At 44.9% G+C, this 24,942-nt stretch overlaps 1 protein-coding gene across 2 annotated transcripts in view; it reads right to left on the bottom strand.

Moving 5' to 3' along the window:
- LOC139325353 (bMERB domain-containing protein 1-like) overlaps positions 1–23,345 on the bottom strand; it is a 49,851-nt gene extending 26,506 nt beyond the window's left edge. Inside the window, exons 1-4 of one of the 2 annotated variants that reach the window (XM_070955188.1) lie at positions 23,048–23,345; positions 21,031–21,101; positions 16,346–16,375; positions 14,826–15,005 (exon numbers count right to left, since the gene is read on the bottom strand). In XM_070955188.1, the coding sequence (XP_070811289.1) occupies positions 14,826–15,005; positions 16,346–16,375; positions 21,031–21,101; positions 23,048–23,345 (579 nt within the window). Of the gene's footprint in view, positions 1–14,825; positions 15,006–16,345; positions 16,376–21,030; positions 21,102–23,047 lie in introns of those variants that run through there. The other variant, XM_070955186.1, reaches the window with a different exon arrangement.
- Between the last annotated feature and the right edge of the window lie 1,597 nt (positions 23,346–24,942).

Genomic DNA, 24,942 nt, shown 5'->3' with positions numbered 1-24,942 from the left:
TTTAGTCCATCCCAGCTGGAGCAGAAGAGAAGAGAGAAGAAGAGAAACGCAGGGTGGGGACAGAAGGCAGAACTGGTCTTTGGGGGGTGGGGGCTTGTTGTGGTTGTTGTTGTGGTTGTATTGTGTGGTCTGTGTGTGTGTTTTTCCTTTAATTCCTGCTGCTACCAGATTGGCAAGCGCGGCTGAGCTCACTGCATCCTTCTCTTGTGCTGGTACCCTAGGAGGGGAGAGAGAGAGAGAGAGAGAGAGGTGACAGGAATGCAGTGCGCAGACTCAGAGCGGGAGATGCTCGGTAAGCCCCCCTCCCCCACGGCCCGAGGGACACACAGGGAAGGGAAGGGGAAGAAGGCAAACAATGGGATGCAAGAAAGAGGGTCCCCCAAGCCCAGGAAACAGCCTTGACTGTAAGGCAGACGTAAAACAAAGAATACCAGCAAGAGAAATATTCAGATATTCTGCACTGCATTTTTTTGCCGCTGTCTGGTTGTTTTTGGTGAGGGCAGAGAAAGGATGAACTCACCTCTTGAATGTGAGGATGTCCAACCCTTGGGGAAGTGGGGGGGGCAGCGAGGTAGATCTTCAGAGGAGCAGGGCTCCCAACCCTGGGAAGAGTAGGGGTTTTCAAGCAAGCCTGCTTTGGGCCAGCTTTTTCATCCCCCCCAAGAGACCGATTCTGATCGGGCTGGCAATTAATATTCAGACACTGTTATTAGAGTGAATGTTCGGTTGAGTTGTACAACACGTAGACCAGGTAAAAGTGTGTGGGGGGGGCGGGTTTAGGGTGGAATGTGAGTCTGCCAATTGAATTGGGCATGGTTTGGGTGGGTAGAGTGAAGCAAGGTGTTCTCTTAAAAGGATTGCATTATATTAGAAGGGTGTACCGTGGTTTAGCTCAATAAACCTGGTTTAGCAAAGTGTCCGTCGTTTCTGTGAATGTATGTTTATTTCTCAGGGATTCAAGCTCCAGTTAGGCTTCTCAGGGCTGGTTCAGACAATACCAAAATCCTCAAGGGGGGTTGCTTGATCTATCACCCCCCGTATATGAACAATACACTTCCCTTTGTAAACCAGTTTATGGCTTAAAGTGACCGTAGATGCGAATGAATGAACCAATTCACTTTGGCTTATTCAACAAACGACAGTACAAGATATATATACATATATATATATTTGTTTTCTGAGGTTTTCGCGGGTGTTTGTATGTAGGTCTTTGGTTATTCGGGTTTTCTCCCGCGTAAAATTGGAGGTGTCTTGGCAACGTTTCGACAAAGTCTCATTCGTCATCTTCAGGCTGGTATTCTCGGCTTCGTGCTCCTAGGACATTGCTCCTAGAAGCACGAAGCTGAGAACACCAGCCTGAAGATGACGAATGAGATTTCGTCGAAACGTTGCCAAGACACCTCCAATTTTACGCGGGAGAAAACTTGAATAACCAAAGACCTACATATATATATATATATATATTTCTTTTAATTCGTAGGTTCATATGTATAATACTTTTCTAGTCAGGGTTTTTTCTACGTAGCTCAAGATGTATGGCTATACAAACATTTTGAGGTACGTAGGAAAAAACCCTGACTAGAAAAGTATTATATATATATATATCGGGACATTTGGTAAGTGAATTTTGCCCTTACTTACGACCTTTCTTGCCACAGTTGTTAAGTGAATCGCTCGTTGTTAAATTAATAACAGGGTCATTAAGTGAAACTGGCTTCCCTGTTGACTTGGCTTGTCAGAAGCTCGCAAATGGGGATCATATGACCCCGGGACACTCCAACCGTCATAAATATGAGTCAGCGGCCAAGCATCTGAATTCTGATCAGGTGGTTGCTGCAACAGTCATAAGAGTGAAAACTGGTCATAAGTCACTTTTTTTCTGTGCCCTTGTAGGTTTGAGTGGTCACTAAATGAACTATTATAAGTCAAGGACTACCTGTGTAGATGTAAGCAGAGGTATAAATGTAGCTGTAGATATTGTTGTGGTCCGCCAGCAGCCTGCGGACCTCGCAACTGAGTCGGACAGTGAGGAGGTTGGGGAGGACAATGGGCCAGCCCTGGAGGCTGGGGAAGACCCAGACGAGGGCTCTGCATCGGAGGCAGAGATGGGGCCAGGGCCATCTGGGAGCGATGCGCAGACTCCAGAGCCTCCAGAGGCAGACAGCAGAGAGGCAGAGGAACAGGAGGAGCCTGTTCCTAGTGCACGCATGCGAAGAGCTGCCAGAAGGCAAGAGCAGCTGAAGCAAAAAGGACGACTCAGGAGTAAGGCCAGGAGATGATTGGCCCCTCCCATAAGGCTTAAAAGAGCAGCAAGGAGCTGTTGGGTTCTTTGTAGAAAAGCAACGTTGATTCCAATGCTTCTTGTCAGCGTCTCTTGAACTTTGTGGGGTTTTTGCCAAGAAAAGCCTTTGGCCGGTTGCCAAAGACATCAAAGATTGGTGATAAGGCCAACGGACTGGTTATGAAGAATTTTGTTTTGGACTAAGCTGAGAATGAATTAATTCTCAGCTGTTTTAATAAAATAAGTTTGTTGAGGACTGAATTGTGTTTGGTAATCACTACTTGGGCCTTGGTCCCAACAGATATATGAATGTCGATGTAGGTTAAATATAGATATACGAACATATTCAAAATAATAAACTGGCCAATAATCGCATTACCAAAAAAGGAAGCAACAGTTCCTTGAGACTGAACTCAACGTGTAAGTAATATTTGCATCACCCATGTTGCATTCGGAATACAGTTGACGTGGTTAAGTATTTTTCTCTGTCCATGTTTCTAGTCCCTATGTTAAAGGGCTGACGTGGGTTTAGGTTGTTTGAGAGACCAGAATAATAATTTAAGAAAGTGTTTTGGTGGCATTGTGAGGAAACAGACCAGACAGAGCAGTGAGTCACAAATTTAAGTACCAGGCGGTGGTGCAAATCTACAGCTAATCTGGGGGTGATGATTGAATTTGTTAGGTTCAGCTTGCAGCGTACTCCTAACTTGTTGGTCAGGCAATATCTGTTTCTTTAAGAAACAACTGAGCCATGTAATCAGGGTTTGCTGAACCCTGTAATTAGGCTACAGTGCATAAATAAGCAGCACAGAGAAGCGTTCGTTCTTCCTGGTTCTTCCTGCTTCTTCCGGATTGATACCTGATTGTATCCTGTTGCTTACTGCGTCTGTTATATGGTACTGAATACCAAGAGTTACTAAAGTCTGTTTGCTTTGGTAAGGGAAGATACTTACTGGACTGATATTACTGTTTATGACCTTGGACTGTTTTACTTACACCGAGACTGCTTGTTATCTATAAAGTATTATTCTCACACGAGCTGGACGTTTATCTCCTTCCCTGTGTGTTTCTGCTCTGCTCGTTGCACAAGCAACAAATACCTTTTACACACACCCTAACATTGGTTATGGGCCCAGAACGTTCCAGGGCTCTTTAATTTGTTTTTGTGGAAGTGAGAAGTGCAGGCAGTGGGTGTAGTAGTCAAGATGATGGCTTTTGAGCAAGGTACAAGTTATTCTACTATAACCCGGTTGGATGGAACAAACTATGTTACCTGGTCCACAAAATGCTGTCTACTTTTGCGAAAAGAAGGACTGTGGGACATGGTTAATAATCCACCGGACATAACTGCATTGAATGCTGCTGATGAAGAAGATGCCAAAAAGATAGCGAAGTTTCACAGGGACAACGAGCGTGCTTTATGCATCATTGGCCTGACACTGGGAGACCAGCAACTTGTCCATTTCCGGGGCGAAGAGTCTGCTGCGAGGTGTTGGACAAAGCTAAAGAAGCTCTACGTTCGTGACTCTGTGGGTGTCCATATCTACCTGACACGGAAATTATTTCGCTTACATCTTCAGAAAGGAGGAGACATGATGGCTCACCTGGACTCCATGACAGGGCTTTTCCAGGAGCTACATGAGAAAGACCTTGTGTTTACTGAACTGCAGCAAGTTTATATTATTCTTTCATCATTGGATGACAGTTATGACTCTTTTGTTTCATCATTAGAAGTATTGTCTAGAGATGAACTAACATTGGCCAGTATAACTGGTAGGTTACTGGATGAGGCCAAACGTAGGCAAAAACGAGACCAGTTAAGGATGCAACAGCAACCAAAAGTGGAAGCTGTATATGAGAATGTTAATATTGTTAAACGCTGTTATGCATGTGGGGCTAAGGGGCACATTGCAAAATATTGTAATAATAAGAAAGTGTCTGCTAGAAACTCTGCTAAACCCAGGAAAGGGTGTAATTTAGCAACCAGTTCATCTAATAATATAAAAGATGATTGGTGGGTGATTGATAGTGGTGCCTCTCAATCCATAACAAAAAACAGAAAACTGTTTCTAAACATGAAGAAAAGTACTAAAAAGGTCAAATTAGCTAATGGCTGGAATGTGACTGTAGCTGGGGAGGGACTTGTTCAATGTTCTATTAGTAAGCACCCTTTACCCATGCTTTATATCCCTAGTTTGAAATATAACCTTTTATCTGTAAAGTCATTACTACATTCTGGGTTTACAGTAACTTTTAAAAACGACAAATGTTTGCTGGAATGTGAAGGCACTGTAGTTACTGCAGAATTAGAAGACGACTTATTTGTTATTAGGGATAAGTCATTACTGTTAGTTCAGTCAAAAGCTAAATTTGGAAATGTAAAGCCTCATGATGAATGCGTACATTTACTACATAGAAGGCTTGGTCATCTGAATTTCAGGTTGTTGCAATTGACTGTTAAGCAGTCTAAAGGTATCAAGTTAAGGGCTTGCAGCAAATACCTGAATTGTAATACTTGTAACCAGCATAAAAGTAAAGTTACACCTGCAAACCGCTGCAATGGGTTTAAAACAACTAAACCTTTGGAGGTAGTCTTTTTAGACTTAATAGGGCCAAAGAAACCCAGTTTAGGGGGAGCATGCTATATTTTGAGTATAGTTGATCACTTTACCAGATATGGTTTTTGCTACCTTATGAAGTCCAAAAGTGATACGTTTCAATGTATCACAAACTGGCTTCGTTTTGTAGAAAGGAAGCAGAGGTTTAAGGTGAAATGCATTGTTACTGACAATGGAACTGAGTTTACTAACCATCAGTTGGTTAAGTTTTTGAAGGAAGCTGGGATACAGCATAAACGTTCTGCCCCTTTTCGGCCGGAACATAATGCATACATAGAACGAAGAGGCCAGACCCTACAAGCTATGACTAGGACTATGCTGGCTGATGCTTGTTTACCTGATAAATTATGGGGAGAAGCAATACTATGTGCCAATCATATTTTAAATAATGTGGTGCACTCCTCTACAGGAAAAATTCCTTTTACTTTATGGCACGAGAGGAAGCCTGATTTAAGTTATATATATACTTTTGGTGCACCAGCCTGGGTGCATATACCAGTTAGTCAGAGAAGGAAGGACCAACAGAGAGCAAAGAAAATGATTTTTGTTGGCTATGAAGCTAACCATAGGTCCTATAGGTTCTGGGAAAAAGGAACAACAAAGGTTTTGTGTAGCACTAATGCTAAATTCCTAGAACATGAAGGCTGGGACAGGTTAGAAAAAGCAGACTATGGTTTTACAGATGTAGATGTTAGGATAGACCATATTCCTGATGATAGTTCATCTGAGATGGATGATAAACCATCTATTAAGGTTGAGGAACAGGAAGTAGGGTTAGGGGAGGATGAACCCAATATACCTGATGTTAGTCCTGTTATGCCTAGACGATCTTCCAGGGACCGGCATCCACCAGATCGCTATAAAGCCACAGTGGTTTGCCAAGTAGATATCGAACCATCCAGTTATCATGATATAAAATTATATCCAGAAAAGGAGCAAAAAGCCTGGCAAGATGCAATGGATAGAGAAATTGATTCATTGAAGAGGCTTGGTGTCTATGAAGTTGTAAGAATACCACCAAATGAGAAACTTATAGGCTGTAGGTGGGTCTATAAGGTAAAGAAAAGTGTAGATGGGGTAGTAACCCATAAAGCTCGGCTTGTTGCACAAGGGTTCTCACAGACAGATAGAGACTATGATGAAGTTTTTGCTCCAAGTTTACGAGCGAGCACTTTGAGAACGATGCTAGTTTGGGCAGCTAGAAATAAATGCTCTATTACTCATTTAGATGTCGAAACAGCTTACTTGAACGCTCCGTTGAGGCATACAATATATATGAAGAAACCTCCTGGTTATGATACACAGGATAGCACTGAGTGTTGGAGGCTACAGAAAAGCCTATATGGTTTAAGGCAATCAGGTTACGAGTGGAACCAATGTATAGTGCAGGAATTACATAACATTGGGTTCTATGAGGGCGTAGCAGATAAATGTCTGTTTAAAAAAGAACAGGATGGATGTGTTTCATTCTTGTTACTCTTTACAGACGACATTGCCATAATTACCAGAACTGACGCTGAGGCCAGAGAGATTATCGGTCAGTTGCAAACAAAATTTAAACTTAGAAATCTAGGACATATACGGCATTATCTAGGGCTGGATATCCTGAAAACATCTAGAGGATTTAAAATATCACAATCTAATAAGATCTGCAAATTGTTGAAAAAATATGGGATGGAATTATGTAAACCTGCCAAGACTCCTATGACACAGGAATTCCAGCAGGATAGTTTGCAGAGTCCACAGTTCAGTAAAGAACTGTATCAATCATTAATAGGTAGTTTGTCGTATTTGAGCAACTGGACACGGCCTGATATAGCTTTTAGTGTTAATCAACTAGCACAATATAGTTCAGAGCCTACTGATAGGCATTGGCAGGCTGCTAAACGTGTTCTTAGGTATCTTAAAAGAACATTGCATTTTGCTATGTATTTAGAACCAAATGCCAATATGGTATTAAAGGCATATGCTGATGCCAGTTTTGCCAGAAAATCTACGTCTGGAATAGCAATCATGTTGGATAACTGCCTGATTGGATGGAGATCAATTCGCCAGAAACACATCAGCTTGTCTACCATGGAAGCGGAGTTTTCTTGTCTATCACTTACATGTACTGAACTGATTTATTATAAACAGTTGATGGAAGATATTGGATTCAAAATGGATTATCCTATTACGGTTTATGAGGATAACCAGGCAGCCATTAAAATGGCAACGAATCTTGCTGTAAAGACAAGGACTAAATACACTGATATACGTTATCTGAATGTTCGGCAATGTGTTAAGGATAACATGGTTACATTGGAATATTGCGCATCAGAGGACAATATTGCCGATAATTTTACTAAAGCGCAAGGTGCCATTAAACACACCAATTGTTGTGAAAGATTTGGGTTAAGAATCTGAAATGTAACTGATACCACTGTACAATGTATGATTTGGATGTGTATTTTTGTTTCTGTATCTATTGTGTATATTGTCCTGCCCAATGGGGAGAATGTTAGGTTCAGCTTGCAGCGTACTCCTAACTTGTTGGTCAGGCAATATCTGTTTCTTTAAGAAACAACTGAGCCATGTAATCAGGGTTTGCTGAACCCTGTAATTAGGCTACAGTGCATAAATAAGCAGCACAGAGAAGCGTTCGTTCTTCCTGGTTCTTCCTGCTTCTTCCGGATTGATACCTGATTGTATCCTGTTGCTTACTGCGTCTGTTATATGGTACTGAATACCAAGAGTTACTAAAGTCTGTTTGCTTTGGTAAGGGAAGATACTTACTGGACTGATATTACTGTTTATGACCTTGGACTGTTTTACTTACACCGAGACTGCTTGTTATCTATAAAGTATTATTCTCACACGAGCTGGACGTTTATCTCCTTCCCTGTGTGTTTCTGCTCTGCTCGTTGCACAAGCAACAAATACCTTTTACACACACCCTAACAGAATTATTGGGGGGTGGGTGGGTGGGCTGGGCTGTCTGCCTGGAAACCACCCCAAAAAATAATGGGGGAGGAAGAAACATTAATGCCATCTGGAGTAGGATGGGAGAGAACAGCAGGACAGTGTGAAGGCAAAGGCCTGTTTTACAATTATATTAATCTGGAGACTATAAATTTCCCTGTTAGTAGACATCTCTGTGGATCATGAAGATCAAGAAAGAGTAAGTCGGGGATATTGATCGGCCAAATGATACCACCAGGTGTTAAAAACAGTGGTGGGATTCAAATAATTTAACAACCGGTTCTCTGCCCTAATGACCAGCTGGGTAGGCGTGGCTCGGTGATCATGTGACTGTGTGGGCATGGCCAACTCAACATCAGCCTGACTAGGTGGCTCAGTGGCAAAGACACTGAGCTTGTCGATTAGAAAGGTCGGCGGTTCGGCAGTTTGAATCCCTAGTACAGGTCTCCTGTGTAAGCAGAGGGTTGGACTAGATGACCTCCAAGGACCCTTCCAACTCTGTTACTTTATCACTCACGTCGATGGGTGCTTCGCCTTAGCTGTTACAATGTAACAAGGGTTAACCAGAAAGGCAGTTTCTGGAAGCAGGGCACTAAAGATTAGGCTAGAAACACCACCAGAATGTTTCCTTCCTGCCTTCCTTACAGGATTAGCCCTGTAAAGTGGGGGGAAAAAAAAACAAAAATAAGATTTCTTCCAACAACCGGTTCTCCAAACTGCTTAGAAAGTTAACAACCGGTTCTCCTGAATAGATGCGAACCGGCTGAATCCCATCCCTGGTGTTAAACAGTCTCAAGCTCTCCGTTTGAGGGTGTCTATGCAATGAATAGAACAGAAATTATTTATTAAATTTATTAGCCAGTCATCTTACAGAGTGGTGCAATCAGTGACCTAGAGGTGGAGCCCTTGCCTCACAATCAGGAGACTTGTGAGTTCGATCCTAGGTAGAGGCAGATATTTCCCTCTCTGGGCACCCTGAGAATATATCTACTAAAAAAAACCTCTGCATTGGCAACAGGAAGGGCATTCGGCTAGTAAACACTCAACATCTCCTGTTCATATACAGATAATGGCCCCCCTCAGGAGCCTGAGTGGCGCAGCAGACTAATGCTTTATTTTTTATTTATTTTATTTTATATTGGATTTCTATACCGCCCTTCTCCCTGAGGACTCTGTTAAAGGTAGTATTTAGCTTCCAGCTGCCTGCAATTACTGCAAGTTCAAATCTCACCAGGCTCAAGGTTGATTCAGCCTTCCATCCTTTCTAATGTAGGTAAAATGAGGACCCGGTTTGTGGGGGCAATAAGCTGACTTTGTATAAAATATACAAAAAGTATGAAGGCTATTGCTTAACGTATTGTAAGCCGCCCTGAGTCTCCGGAGAAGGGCAGCATATAAATCAAAAGAAATTTTTTTTAAAAAAAAATGACTCTCCAACAGCTAACAATCCACCAATCAGAGTTCAGACTGAATTTGGCTTTTTGTCCACCTATTGAGTCCTTCCCAAGGACTTGCAATGTTGCGGTTTGATGGTTTTGAAGGTATCATGGTAGGATGTAGGCTGTTCCAAGTAAAGCTGCCTTTTGCAATTGACCGATGGTGATTTTGTCAATGCCGCCAGTGTTCAAGTCCACATCGGAGTCCATCGGAGTCCACATATCACAAAAACACCTGGATACACATGTGTTTATTATTTGCAATACTGTTAGTTAAAGTAGTATTTACTGAATTATTTTCATATTATAAATGTTTAGGGGCTCAGTGAACCATCTGAAACTGGTTGATGAGCTGAAGATGTGGTGGCTCAGTGGCTAAGATGCTGAGCTTGTCGATCAAAAGGTCGGCAGTTCAGCGGTTCGAATCCCTAGTGCCGTGTGATGGGGTGAGCTCCCATTCCTTGTCCCAGCTTCTGCCAACCTAGCAGTTCGAAAGCAGGTAAAAAATGCAAGTAGAAAAATAGGGACCACCTTTGGTGGGAAGGGAACAGCGTTCCGTGTGCCTTTGGCATTGAGTCATGCCGGCCACATGACCACGGAGACGTCTTCGGACAGTGCTGGCTCTTCGGCTTTGAAACGGAGATGAGCACCGCCCCCTAGAGTCGGGAACGACTAGCACATATGTGCGAGGGGAACCTTTACCTTTAAAGAAAGAAACTCAGAGCTTTCAAAATTCTGTAATTGTAGGGAGAAGATGACTTTGATGGAGACCTACAGAAACTGTTACCTAGGCAAAAGAAGATGAGACAGAAAGAGATAACGTTTGGAAGTAACTCGAGCAGATGCCATCCTGATGCCATATGATTCACTGAACCATAACAAAAAAGGAGAAAAAGTACAGGTTTTTTTGTTTTTTTTTTAATTTGATTTATATGCTGCCCTTCTCCGGAGACTCAGGGCGGCTTACAATGCGTTAAGCAATAGCCTTCATACTTTTGTATATTTATACAAAGTCAGCTTATTGCCCCCACAAACTGGGTCCTCATTTTACCTACCTTAGAAAGGATGGAAGGCTGAGTCAACCTTGAGCCTTGGCGAGATTCGAACCTGCATTAATTGCAGGCAGCTGGTCTTAATAACCAGCTTAATAACAGGGTGCCTTAGACCACTGTACTACCAAGGCTCTTTAGAGTTAGAGTCGCAAGATTTTATTATTCTAGCTAATTGCACTCAAGGTAGTTTTAGACTTCCTGCAGAGTTGATTTCCTAGAAGAGCTGACAATTGTTATGTCCTACTATCAGAAAGCTGCATTCCTGGAATTTTTGCCGTGTTCTTTTTTCTTGACCGGGTTTTACATTGACGGGGTTGGCATTAATTTTGAAATTGCAGCTTAGAATTGCAGCAAAGTGGAGACTTGCATCTTCTTCTGGTAGGAAATAATTGGATCGGGCAGGAAGCTATCTCAGACCAGGCCTGTAATTTTGGTCCCAGGAATTTGTGGTGTGATTCATCACAAGGAGCATAAAAGAACCGTTTTCTGCTCCAACTCCTGAGTCCTTAATTGGTTGATAGGGCCAAAGGAATGGTTTATTTTTTACTTCCGTATTTTTACAGCACAAGGCTCTGCAAAGATAAGGGATTAACTTTAGTCCTCCCTTTGTGAGTTTGTGGCGGTTTCTCTCACAAAGCAAAAAAAGATGTTGAGACTCTGGAAAGAGTGCAGAGAAGAGCAACAAAGATGATTAGGGGATTGGAAGCTAAAACATATAACGAACGACTGCTGGAATTGGGTATGTCTAGTTTAATGAATTGGGGATGCGGTGGCTCAGTGGCTAAGATGCTGAGCTTGTTTATTGAAAGGTCGGCAGCTCAGTGGTTCGAATCCCTAGTGCCGCGTAATGGAGTGAGCTCCCATTACTTGTCCCAGCTTCTGCCAACCTAGCAGTTCAAAAGCATGTAAAAAATGCAAGTAGAAAAATAGGGACCACCTTTGGTGGGAAGGTAACAGTGTTCCGTGCGCCCTTGATGTTTAGTCATGCTGGCCACATGATCACGGAGACGTCTTTGGACAGCGCTGGCTCTTCGGCTTTGAAACGGAGATGAACACCGCCCCTAGAGTCAGGAACGACTAGCACATATGTGCAAGGGGAACCTTTACCTATAGTTTAATGAAAAGAAGGACCAGGGGAGACATGATAGCAGTCTTCCAATATCTCAGGGGCTGCCCCAAAGAAGAGGGAGTCAAGCTATTCTCCAAAGCACCTGAAGGCAGGACAAGAAGCCACGGATGGAAACTAATCAAGGAGAGAAGCAACCTAGAACTAAGGAGAAATTTCCTGACAGTTAGAACAATTAATCAGTGGAACAACTTGTCTCCAGAAGTTGTGGATGCTCCAGCACTGGAAATTTTTAAAAAGCAATTAGACAACCGTTTATCTGAAATGGTATAGGATTTCCTGCTCGGGTTGGACTAGAAGACCTCCAAGGCCCCTTCCAAGTCGGTTATTCTGTTTCTGTTATTCTCCTACAAATGAGAAACTGAGAAGACTTAAAAGGTGGGACAGAGAACTGGTGGCTTTGAAGCTCGTTTCTGATTTTTATTTTCTTTTTCCTTGCCCCTGTCTGGAAAAAAAAAAAAGTTGTGAACAGCCTTACTGGCAAGGTTATTGCTTCTCTGTAGCTGGGATTCGACAACTGCTTGTGTCACCGTGCACCAGCCATCTGGATCACATCTTTCCTTTGTGGTTCTTTCTCTTCCTCTCAACCGTTTTTCTGAACCTTCGTTTAAGGATAATTTGGGGAGAGCTTCAGTTGTGCGTGATCTGCCCCCTGCCTCATTTAGTTGACACAGCATAAACACCAGGGGTAGGATTCAGAAATTTTAGCAACCGGTTCTCTGCCTGGTTGCTGGGTTGGCGTGGCCACCTACTCCAGAGGTGGGTTTCAGCAGGTTCGGACCAGTTTCTGGAGATCCGGTAGCGGAAATTTGGAGTAATTCGGAGAACCGGTAGTAAAAATTCTGACTTGCCCCGCCCGCCATCTATTCTCTGCCTCCCAAGTCCCAGCTGATCGGGAGGAAATGGGGATTTTGCAATATCCTTCCCCTGGAGTGGGGTGGGAATGGGGATTTTGCAGTATCCTTCCCCTGAAGTGGGGTGGGAATGGGGATTTTACAGTATCTTTCCCCTGCCACGCCCGCCATGCCACGCCCACACCATGCTCACCATGCCATGCCACGCCCACCACGCCACACCCACAGAACCAGTAGTAAAAAAATTTGAAACCTAATTTGAATTAGTAACACTGGCTTACTCAGCCTCCTGCGCTATAGGGGTGGGGTGCGTGCGGCGTTTTCACCCTCCTCAGACTCTGGAAGCCTTCCTCAAGACTCTGGGAAGGTGAAAACCTCCAGAGACCAGAAACCGATCCGTTTTCAGACTTCCGGTACTTCCAGTAGGCCTGTTTTTCGCCCTCCCAGAGCCTCCGTGCGCGCCCTGCACTTACCTGGCATCCAAAATGGGCTGCGTGGAGACTCCTGGGAGGGGAGGGGCAGGGCGGGTGGGGTCAGCCAGTCCTTGAAACTACCAGTTCGGCGAACCAGATTAAAATTAACATCCGGTTCTCCCGAACTGGTCCGAACCGGCTGAATCCCATCCCTTGGTAAACACCTGTTATCCTTCATACATGTAAGGCACGGGAGTTATCTTTATAAATACACGAACACGCACCATTAACGAGTCATTACTAAGGGGCCATTAAAAAGATTCAGGAAACCATTTGATGCGCTCTTTACTGTAATTACGAACTGCATTCAGGTTTCTGCAGCTGGGGGCAAAAACAATGCCACAGGAGACAGGAATGTATTTCAGCAGTTTCAAACAGCGTAGGAAAAGCGTTTTTGCTCTCCAATTGTTCCATTAGCTGGAGATCATTAAACATGCATGCATTTGAACAACAGGAGTTTTCTTAATTTACACAACTGCCAGCCCCCTTATTAGTAACAACATCTTTTTGAAAATAGTAACACATACGGGGATTTTGCAGAGTAAAGACACTGTTTGGAAAAAAACCTGGATAGGACTAAAAAAAAATGACGTAGGAAATATATTACGTAGCATGCAACCTCTGGTTATCACATTTTGACGGTTTTTAAAAATACGGGAATTACAGTACAGCTAACAAGGTTGAAAAGTTTTGCTCGCCTCTCTATTATTGAATAAAAAGAAAATTTTGACAGCATCCCTCCCAGTAGTGAAATCCAGCCAGATCAGGGGTGGGTTCTAAATTTTTTTACTACTGGTTCTGTGGGCGTGGCTTATTTTGTGGGCGTGGCTTGATGGTCATGTGACAATTATTTAGGATTTAGCAGAGGTACTAGTCTACCAAGCTTTTAACCACTTGTAGAGCTGTACCGATCTACCCATTTATTTTTTGCAGGCACTGGTCTACCCATTTATTTTTGCAGGCACTGATCTACTCATGTGTTTTCTTTTAACACTGATCAGCTGTAGGGCGGCCCTTTGGAGCCCCCCGGCAAGAGTTTAAACAGTTTTTTTTCCCTCTAGTCATCAGCTGGGACTCAGGAGGCAGCAATAGATTGGGGGTGGGGCCAAATAAAAGGTAAGGATAACGCGGGGAGGGGCGTGGGGGGCAGGGGAGCAGAACCGGTTCGGTGACGTCATATTGTCACCGCTAACGGCTCGGGAGAAACGGGCCGAACCGGGAGGAACCCACCACTGAGCCAGATCTATCCGGTTCGCGTAATCTGGTAGGACTGGTAGTGGGAGGCTCCGCCCACCCGCCCAGACGTCAACACGTCCCATTTTTGACTCTCTGCACACGCTCACATTTGCGATCCAGTAGCAAAGGTAAGTGCATTTCACCCCTGACCTCTCCTCCCCTAATATATTTGTAAAGGGGGGTCCTTACAAATCCATTTTTGCACCTCATTTAGACTGCTTTTTGTGTGCTTTTTTTCAATGTTCCAGTATGTACAGAAAATATTATCCATAAGAATCTTAATCGCGAACAACTAACGACTACAAGATACATACAGGTAGTCCTCGACTTATGATCGCAGTTGGAACTAGAATTGTTGTTGCCAAGGAAGGCAGTTGTGAATCGAGTCGCACTTGATTCTATGGGCTTTTTTGGGCCACGGTTGTTAAGTGAATCACTGCCATTGTTAAGTGAGACACGAGGCTGTTAAGCGAATCCAGATTGCCCCATTGACTTCGCTTGTCGGAAGCACCTGTTGTCAAGAGCTCAAATCCTGATCACATGACCGTGGGAATCAGTGGTTGTATTCAACCGGTTCGATCCAGTTCGGGCGAACCGGTAGCGGTGGCTGCGGGAAGCTCCGCCCACCCGCCCAGACGTCAACACGTCCCGTTTTTGACCCTCTGCGCATGCTCACATTTGCGATCCAGTAGCAAAGGTAAGTGAATACCACACCTGGTGGGAATGCTGCAACAGTAATAAATATGAGATTGGTCCTAAGCCTTGGTCATCTTGGTTCTGTTGATGGTTTATTTCCCTGAAGGTGTCTTGCCTGGATCCGCTTTCTCTGCGTGGAACAGCTTGAAAATCGACATCGCTGTTCCGTCCCCGCTCTGTTGCGAAAAGCACAGGAAAATGGCCCAGAGGAAGCCACAGAAACCGGTGAACGCTGTCCTCAGGTAAACCGGAACAAAGCGGAAGTTGGAAAGCTGTTTGGAAGGAAAGAAAGGGAGAAAGACTGAAGGAAGGAAGTTTCCGTCAAGCAGCAAGGGCTCAGGACTTAACAGACATTGATAGAGGAGAGTATCTGTAGCTCGGGGTTGGAGTGAGGACTCCTTGGTGCTCTCTCTAGGAGCTTGGCGGTTTTCTTGCAGGCATTGAGTGACCCAGCTGGGTAACATTATCAGTGCTAGAAGGGAGTGGGGTTTACAGGGTGGAGGAAGGAGAGGAGGAAGTGAGGAGAACTGTGGGGTCCTGGGGTCCTCTCTCAGTTTGGTTGTAGACATTTCATTATCCAATGAGGAGGAGGAGGAGGAGGAAGAGCAGGAGGGGTAGGATGAGGAAGAGAAGGTGGAGGAGAAGGAGGAGAAGCTGAGGAGAAGGACAGGGGAGGAGGAGGAGGAGGAGGAGGAGGAGGAGGAGGAGGAGGAGGAGGAGGAGAGGAGGAGGAGGAAGAGAAGGTGAAGGAGAAGGACGGGGAGGAGGAGGAGGAAGAGGAGGAGGAGGACAGGAGAGGAGAAGGATGGGGAGGAGCAGGTGGAAGGGGAGGAGCAGGAGCAGGAAGTGGAGGTGGAGGAGGAGGAGGAGGAGGAGGAAGAAAAGGTGGAGGAGAAGGACAGGGTAGGAGGAGGAGGATGTGGAAGAGAAGGTGGAGGAGAAGGAGGAGAAGGTGAGGAGAAGGACAGGGGGGAGGAGGAGGAGGAGGAGGAGGAGGAGGAGGAGGAGGAGGAGGAGGAGGAAGAGGTGAAGGAGAAGGACGGGGAGGAGGAGGAGGAAGAGGAGGAGGAGGACAGGAGAGGAGAAGAAGGATGGGGAGGAGCAGGTGGAAGGGGAGGAGCAGGAGCAGGAGCAGGAAGTGGAGGTGGAGGAGGAGGAGGAGGAGGAGGAGGAGGAGGAAGAAAAGGTGGAGGAGAAGGACAGGGTAGGAGGAGGAGGATGTGGAAGAGAAGGTGGAGGAGAAGGAGGAGGAGGTGGAGGAAGAGGAGGACGAAGACGACTATGGGGCCCTTCGTAATTTAGTAGTAATTTCACCACAGAATGTGGACGAACGCTCCGTCTTTCATTAAACCTCCATTTGTATCTGCTCTTAATCCCAAATGAAGGCAGGAAATATTCTCACAAAATGGAGAATACCACAGGTCTAACAGAAAGCCAACCCTGACTTAAGAGACCCGTCTTCTACGGCTTCTAACCACAGAACACCTTAAGAACAAAATGGGAAAAGCAGGTAAGCATCTTTCCAAAGGAGCGGGAATCTTATAAGGAAACCGCAAGGTGGATTTCAACACGGCATCAGGTTCTTCCATCCCAGGTTCAGGCCGGCACTCACCTGTACAAAAGGCCAGTACATCAACCCTGTCTGGAATAAAAAACAATTCTTGAATTAGAGTCACGCAAACGGGGAATATGTGAAAAAGTATCCGTTGCCCTCCTATAAAGCCTCATGCTTATGTTTAAAATAACTAATCAAAATGGGGGGAAAATGACAACGGTTGTGGTTTGTTGTTGTTGTTTTTTTAAAAGGCATTCTGCACTCAGAGGTAAAATGTCATCTTTCTGTATTCAATTTGTAAATAGCCAGCTAGTGTGGCTAATATGCTAAAATGTGCTAATAAAGGAGAATATTTGTAGCTCAGGATTGGGAGGTGATCAGCTGCAGTGGCTTACAGAGGGAAGCTGGATGAGTCAGTTGTTAACAGATTAACAGAGTTGGAAGGGACCTTAGAGGTCATCTAGTCCAACCCCCCGCTCAAGCAGGAGACCCTACACCATTTCTGACAAATGGCAGCCCAACCTTTTCTTGAAAGTCTCAAGCGATGAAGCTCCCACAACTTCCGAAGGCAACTTCTGTTCCATTGGTGGATTGTTCTCAGTGTCAGAAAGTTCCTCCTCATTTCTAGATTGATCAGTTTCCATCCATTATTCCTTGTCTGGCCTTCAGGTGCTTTGGAAAACAGCTTGACCCCTGTCCTCTTTGTGGCAGCCCCTCAAATATTGGAAGATTGCTCTCATGTCTCCCCTGGTCCTTCTCTTCACTAGACTAGCCATGCCCAGTTCGTGTAACTGTTCTTCATATGTTTTACTCTCCAGTCCCCTCATCATCCTGGTTTCATAGAGTCATAGAATTCTTTATTGGCCAAGTGTGATTGGACACACAAGGAATTTGTCTTTGGTGCATAGGCTCTCAGTGTACATAAAAAGACAAGATACATTCGTCAAGAATCATAAGGTACAACACTTAATGATAGTCATAGCGTACAAATAAGCAGTCAAATCATACTAGGGAACTATCAATATAAATAGTAAGGATACAGCAATAAGTTACAGTCATGCAGTCATAAGTGGGAGGAGATGGGTGATAGGAACGATGAGAAGACTAATAGTAATAGTAATGCAGACTTAGTAAATAGTTTGACAGTGTTGAGGGAGTTATTTGTTTAGCAGAGTGATGGCATTCTGGAAAAAACTGTCCTTGTGTCTAGTTGTTCTGGTGTGCAGTGCTCTATAGCATCGTTTTGAGAGTAGGGGTTGAAACAATTTATGTCCAGGATGTGATGCTGTGTAAATATTTTCACAGCCCACTTTCTGACTCATACAGGTCCTCAATGGAAGGCAGATTGGTAGCCATTGTTTTTTCTGCACTTCTAATGATCCTCTGAAGTCTGTGTCTGTCTTGTTGGGTTGCAGAGCCAAACCAGACAGTTATAGAGGTGCAGATGACAGAGGGTTGACATGAGGGGTCCTTGGTGCTCTCCGAGCTTGTTTCTTTTCTAGCAGACATTTCAAGACCTGACTAGGTAACATTGTCAGTGTTAGAAGGGAGTGGTATTTGCGGAGTGGAGGAGCAGGAACAGGAAAGGGGCTGTAGGGCCCTTGAAGCTCTCTCATCTACTATTTATGCCTTAGTCTCTTCTGCCTTTCCAATATATTGTATGTCAGGTTTCGATATCGTCTCAAATAAAATAAATTGCATTTCCAAACAGATAGTCTTTGAAGAAATCTTTCATTTTATTAAGCACGACAATCTGCCCCCGATCGTGGTGTAGCCAACTCTGACTTCCTGACCCCAAACCTTCCCTTTCCGTTCCCCAAATCTCTGCATCTCATTGGCCTTCTTCCAAATCACTCTCCCCATATCTACTACTTAAGCTCTCAGGAATGTCCCCCCTCCCTCTCATCTCCTAGGGGATATCATCTTCAAGGAAAATAAGTAGGTGAAATGTCAAGCGTCCGCTTGCCAGCTGCCCCCTCTTCTCCTTCTTATGTCAGCACTAGAGTAAATGCAGGTTGAAGTGCTGACACTGTACATAGTCAATAGAAGAGAACATCTGTAGCTCAGGGATTACAGTGGGGTTCTTAGTGGGTGGTTTTCTTGCAGACTTTTCATTACCCAGCTAGGTAACATCATCAGTGCTACAAAGGCAAGCCCCCATCTCCCTTCTAGAGAGCTCAGAGACCATCAAGGACCTCATAAATTAGGAATGCCTTCCTTTGTTTAAGGATGGATCTCCCTCCATATTCTTTGGAGAAGGTCCCGCCAGCATACGTTGTCTAATAAACACTGCAGTAAGTCTTGATTCATTGCTTTGGGTCCCGAGTTTGATTCCACATTATGGGGGGGGGGGGGGGAGAACGGACATCCAGTCTGCTGGTTATTCACAACTGCTAGCTAAAATAACGGAGGACGTGAAGATTTTAATTTGAATATTATGAGCCAAGACTATTTTTAAAAAAAAATTGTGGAAGGAAACACTGATTACATTCATACCCTGCTCCCAGCTCTAACTCAAGGTGTTGTGTTTCAGATTAATGCGACTGTTGTGGTGTGCAGAGCTCGGTTTAGGATTGAATATGCTCTCCACACCCAGCTCATTTGGCTTTATGCAAGAAATCCTAATTTGCAAATCATGGCTTAGTGCGGTGCGTCAAGCCAGCATATGCACGTGGGCGTGAAATTCGCGTTTGCAAGCATTCTTTTATCCACTCTGATTTTGGATTGACTCCACTGACACTTTAAGAAAAGCCAACATTACACCACAGACAATATGTTCGTCCCTTTGCCAGATCGGTGAACGAATCTTTCAAGAAATTAAGGCTTCTTTGATTAGCCAATGAAACAGGGCCTTTCAAATGACTGTGTTTCTTTTAAAAAAGTTTTTTTTTTTTTTTTCCCTTTGTCTTGCAGTTTCTAACAGGAGCATTTTCAAAAGACCTGAAATCCGAGAGACATGAAATGAAGCGTGATCTAAAGCAGTTATGCAACCACAAAACGGGGGTGTGCGTTTTCTGCCTGCTTAAGAAAGGTCTGGCAAACATTCACTCTTTTTTTTTTTTCTTTTTTAAAGCAAGACTATTATTTTCACTTAACAGTGCTTGTTTATTCCATAATCGACAGTAGTGTTTCTAAAACATTTCTCACTCTCTCAGAGAATTCCCAAAAGAGTTTTTGTTTGTTGATATTTATTGTTGTTGTTGTTGTTATTAAATAATTTGATATTTATTGAATTAAATTAAAATTTCAAAAATATTTTTAAAAAAAAATAAAAATAAAAATTGACACACTCGCTGCCCCTAACCGTTTCTCACAATTGCCGGTTGATGTTTTAATATTGTATAATTTTTCAACATAGATTGGCAGATAACGTTGATTCTGGAGAGCTTTTGAGTGGAAGCCACAGTTTAAGAAACACAATAGAAGTATACAACACACTAATAGGGGTAATAGTGTAATGGGTACTGTGCTGATACCTGTTTGTCTCAATCAGATGGCCTAGCTTATCCTAAAAGAAAAGCGCATACTATATTTTTTTTCCCCTAATTTTGCAGCGAAATTTAAACACACAGTTTTCTGCTTTTGTTGATGGCTACACAGATGAAGCTCTTCGGCCTCCAATTTTCATTTAAACATTTGCAATGTTGCAGTGACTAAGAATTAGAGGTAGAAGACAAAAAGTAAACAGATGAAAAGAAAAGAAAAGAAGGAGAGAAAGAGGACAGACAGACACACCCCTTATGAAATTTTAATGGAAAATGCTCACATTTCAGGCATCCATAGACAATATTTTTATATATGTCTTCTTACGTTTTCGCGGGTGTGTGTATGTAAAAAGTTAAAATCACGGGTGTTTTCCCGCGTCATTATAAGTTTGTTAGTTAAAATGTTTAAAATCCTGGCTAAGATCACAGCTCAGAATCCTCTAAATTCCCAAACGAAAACCTTTTTAAAGTCTTTCAAAAACTCTGGCTGAAATCCTAACCAACACTTTAAGGTTAGGCAACGTTCCGACAAGCTCTATTTTTATTTATATATATTTTATATATTTTTATACAGTCCATACAAAGGCAATTTGTTAAGAAAACCATGACTGATGCACGGGGACTAATTTGAATAAATTTATTCTGTCTTCTATTCTGCCTTGCAGACTTTTGGAAAGCTCTTTACAGATGCATTAATTTTTCAGCCAATGCAATTCCCTATGCTGCTGATCCAATGAAAAATGTATTTTTGATTTCCAGGATTCTGCAATAACTTCATTGAAAAGGCAACCTTTTTAAAAAAATTTGCAAAAGAACCGTTTGTTTTAATTAATCTCACTGTTAAGGGATTGGAAGGCATTAGTTACTGCTTAGTTGTTGTTTTTTCACTGATATAACTAAGTTTGTTTTAGCATTAACAGAGAGAAGCAGATTTCATGTAGAAAATGGATGTAAAATATCTCATAATATTATAAGTTTTGTGTGATGTATTAGAGTAGATTAGTTGGGGTTTTTTAAAAACATTATATTGCATAAGTTTAAGAATGCAAAAATTAAAGAATTAAAGACACAAAAGGCCTATTTGTTTTATGGTGTGTCAGATTTATCTGCCCATATTTTGGTATCTGTGCCTGGTTTTCTTATTTGTACTACTTGTGTCTTGAACTATTTCAGAATATATACAGTAAAGAAATGTTTGAAAAGATGCTGTAGGTGTTTGAATTGATGGGCTCCTGTGAGTGACAAGCCTGCGCTTACCTTATATGTGTTCCAGAATTTCTGCCGGCAGTCTGCAAATATATCCTCTTTTCCTTGGAGTATTCTCATCCCTGATCAGAAACGGTTTCAAAGGAAAAGAGGAATGTTAGAAACGGAAGGAGGACAAATCTAACTAAATTGCATATGGGTCTTGCAAAAAAAAAAAACAACCAACCCCAACAACAACCAGATGGCCTTGCAAAGCAAAAATTGTGCTTCTGCATAACCTCTAGGAAGCAAAGAACAATGATTTTGGTTTTTTTTCCCCAAAGTCACAGTTTACAGGAAATGAAAATGATAGCTAACACTGATGACATTACCTAGTTGGGTCGTGAAATGTCTGCAAGAAAAAAAACCAAGTTCAAAGAGCACTTCTTCTTCTTCTTCTTCTTCTTCTTCTTCTCCTTCTTCTTCTTCTTCCTCCTCCTCCTCCTCCTTTCTCCTTCTGCCCCTCCTCCTCATTCTTCTTCTTCCTCCTTCCTCCTTCTCCTCCTCCTTTCTTTCTCCTTCTCCTCCTCCTTCTCCTCCTCATTCTTCTCCTCCTCCTCCTCCTCCTTTCTCCTCCTCCTTCTCATTCTCCTCCTCCTCCTCCCTCTGCTTCTTCCTCCTCCTCCTCATTCTTCTTCTTCTTCCTTCTCCTCCTCCTCCTTTCTCCTTCTGCCCCTCCTCCCCATTCTTCTTCTTCCTCCTTCCTCCTCCTCCTCCTCCTCCTCCTCTTTCTTCTTCTCCTTCTCCTCCTCCTCCTTTCACCTCCTCCTCCTTCTTTCTCCTTCTGCCCCTCCTCCTCATTCTTCTTTTTCTTCCTTCCTCCTTCCTCCTTCTCCTCTTCTTCCTCCTCCTCCTCCTCCTCCTCCTCCTCCTCATTCTTCTTCTCCTCCTCCTCCTTTCTCCTCCTCATTCTCCTCCTCCTTTCTCCTCCTCATTCTTCTCCTCCTCCTCCTCCTCCTTCTTTCTCCTTCTGCCCCTCCTCCTCATTCTTCTTCTTCCTTCTCTTCTTCCTCTCCCTCTCCCTCTCCCTCTTCTTCTTCTTCTTCTTTTCTTCTTCTCCCCCTCCTCCCCCACCTCTTCTCTTCCTCCTCCATTCTACAAACCTCTAATAACCCCGGCCTTAGATCTCGCACCTCTCCACGCCCCCCCCCCCCAAAAAACCTCTCTGTCTCTGGCTTTGCAACCGGGCGCCCGCCAGAGGAGCGCTGAAACTTCACCCGTCGCCCACCGTCTCCCACGCGACCCTTGCGGCTCCTACTAGTGGGTGTATGGGGTGGGGTGTAGGAGCTCTGCACGTGCTCAGAGGAGGTGGGGAGGCGCGAGCGAGCCAGGTTCTCCCCTTCCCTTCCCTTCCCTTCCCTTCCCTTCCCTTCCTTCCCTTCCTTCCCTTCCTTCCCTTCCCTTCCCTTCCTTCCCTTCCTTCCCTTCCCTTCCCTTCCTTCCCTTCCTTCCCTTCCCTTCCCTTCCCTTCCCTTCCTTCCCTTCCCTTCCTTCCCTTCCCTTCCCTTCCTTCCCTTCCTTCCCTTCCCTTCCTTCCCTTCCCTTCCCTTCCTTCCTTTCCCTTCCCTCCCTTCCTTCCCTTCCCTTCCCTTCCCTTCCCTTCCCTTCCCTTCCCTTCCCTTCCCTCCCTTCCCTTCCCTTCCCTTCCCTTCCTTCCCTTCCCTTCCCTTCCCTTCCCTTCCCTTCCCTTCCTTCCCTTCCCTTCCCTTCCCTTCCCTTCCCTTCCCTTCCCTTCCCTTCCCTTCCCTTCCCTTCCCTTCCCTTCCCTTCCCTTCCCTTCCCTTCCCTTCCCTTCCCTTCCCTTCCCTTCCCTTCCCTTCCCTTCCCTTCCCTTCCCTTCCCTTCCCTTCCTTCCCTTCCCTTCCCTTCCTTCCCTTCCTTCCCTTCCCTTCCCTTCCCTTCCCTTCCTTCCCTTCCTTCCCTTCCCTTCCCTTCCCTTCCCTTCCCTTCCTTCCCTTCCCTTCCCTTCCTTCCCTTCCCTCCCTTCCCTTCCCTTCCTTCCCTTCCCTTCCCTTCCCTTCCCACTCACCGGAGTAGAAAGCCACGGGCGCTCCCACCAGCTGATCGCAGCCCACCTTGGCCAACACGGCGCCCGGGGCTCGTCCGGGCAAGAGCCGCTCCAGCCCCCGGAGCCAAAGGTAGTTGAAGTTGGCGTGGAAAGTCAACGCCACCAAAGCCACCCGCCGGGTCTGAGCCCAGTCTGCGCGCTGGCCCGGCCGGAGTCGGAGGTGCTGCTGGACAGCGTCCCCCGCCGCGAAGAGGCTGCCGTACAGCCCCACGTTGCAAAGCCAAGGCGAGCGGCGGACCAGGCGAGCCAGGCGTTGCATCCCTCCTCGCCGGGCGGGGGGCTTCCAGCAGCTGCCGAGCCCAAGCCTTTCCCCGAGCCTCACGCCACTCCCTTCCACGCGGGGGTTGTTGCTGGCCTCGCCTTCCCTTGCCTAGAAACAGCCCGCAGCCCCCGCCAGATAGAGACACCGACGGATTGAAACAGGTGAGTTGGAAGGGACCTTCAAAGGTCATCGAGTCCAGCCCCACCCTCCCACAAGGAGACCCTGCCTTACACCATTTCCGACAGATGGCAGGCCAGGCTCTTCTTGAAAGCTTCCAGGGATTGAAGCTCCCACAACTTCCGAGGGCAACTTCTGCTCCATTGAATATAGAATACCAGAGGTGGAAGGGACCTTCAAAGGTCATCGAGTCCAACCCCCCAAGCAGAAGACATCCTACACCATTTCCGGCAGATGGCAGGCCAGGCTCTTCTTGAAAGCTTCCAGGGATTGAAGCTCCCACAACTTCCAAAGGCAACTTCTGCTCCATTGAATGTAGAATACCAGAGGTGGAGAAGGGACCTTGTAGGTCATCTAGTCCAACCCCGCCGTCCAAGAGGAGACCCTACGCCATTTCCAACAGATGGCAGGCCAGCCTCTTCTTGAAAGCTTCCAGGGATTGAAGCTCCCACAACTTCCGAAGGCAACTTCTGTTCCATTGAATATAGACTATCAGAGGTGGAGAAGGGACCTTGTAGGTCATCTAGTCCAACCCCCCACCACCACCCAAGCAGAAGACATCCTACACCATTTCCGACAGATGGCAGGCCAGGCTCTTCTTGAAAGCTTCCAGGGATTGAAGCTCCCACAACTTCCAAAGGCAACTTCTGCTCCATTGAATATAGACTATCAGAGGTGGAGAAGGGACCTTGTAGGTCATCTAGTCCAACCCCGCCATCCAAGAGGAGACCCTACGCCATTTCCGACAGATGGCAGGCCAGCTTCTTCTTGAAAGCTTCCAGAGGTTGAAGCACCCACAACTTCCGAAGGCAACTTCTGCTCCATTGAATATAAAATACCAGAGGTGGAAGGGACCTTGTAGGTCATCTAGTCCAACCCCACCCACCCTCCCACAAGGAGACCTTGCCTACAGCATTTCTGACGGATGGCAGTCCAGTCACTTCTTGAAAGCTTCCAGGGATTGAAGCTCCGACAACTTCCGAAGGCAACTTCTGCTCCATTTAATATTTATTTATTTATTTATTTATTTATTTATTTATTTATTTATTTATTTATTTATTTATTTAAAATGCCGCCCTTCTCCGGAGACTCAGGGCAGCTTACAGTGCGTTAAGCAATAGCCTTCATACTTTTGTATATTTTATACAAAGTCAGCTTATTGCCCCCACAAACTGGGTCCTCAATTTACCTACCTTAGAAAGGATGGAAGGCTGAGTCAACCTTGAGCCTGGCGAGATTCGAACTTACTAATTGCAGGCAGCTGGAATATAGAATATCAGAGGTGGAAGGGGCCTTGTAGGTCATCTAGTCCAACCCCACCCACCCTCCCATGAGGAGACCCTGCCTACACCATTTCCAACAGATGGCAGGCCAGGCTCTTCCTGAAAGCTTCCAGGGATTGAAGCTCCCACAACTT

This window comes from Pituophis catenifer, unplaced genomic scaffold, assembly GCF_029215685.1.
Source record: "Pituophis catenifer annectens isolate HBS135680 unplaced genomic scaffold, rPitCat1.0.hap2 SCAF_16, whole genome shotgun sequence".
In the NCBI taxonomy this organism is placed as follows: Eukaryota; Metazoa; Chordata; class Lepidosauria; order Squamata; family Colubridae; genus Pituophis; species Pituophis catenifer.
The sequence above is the reverse complement of the archived record's forward strand: the minus strand, read 5'-3'. Positions and strand labels throughout refer to the sequence as shown.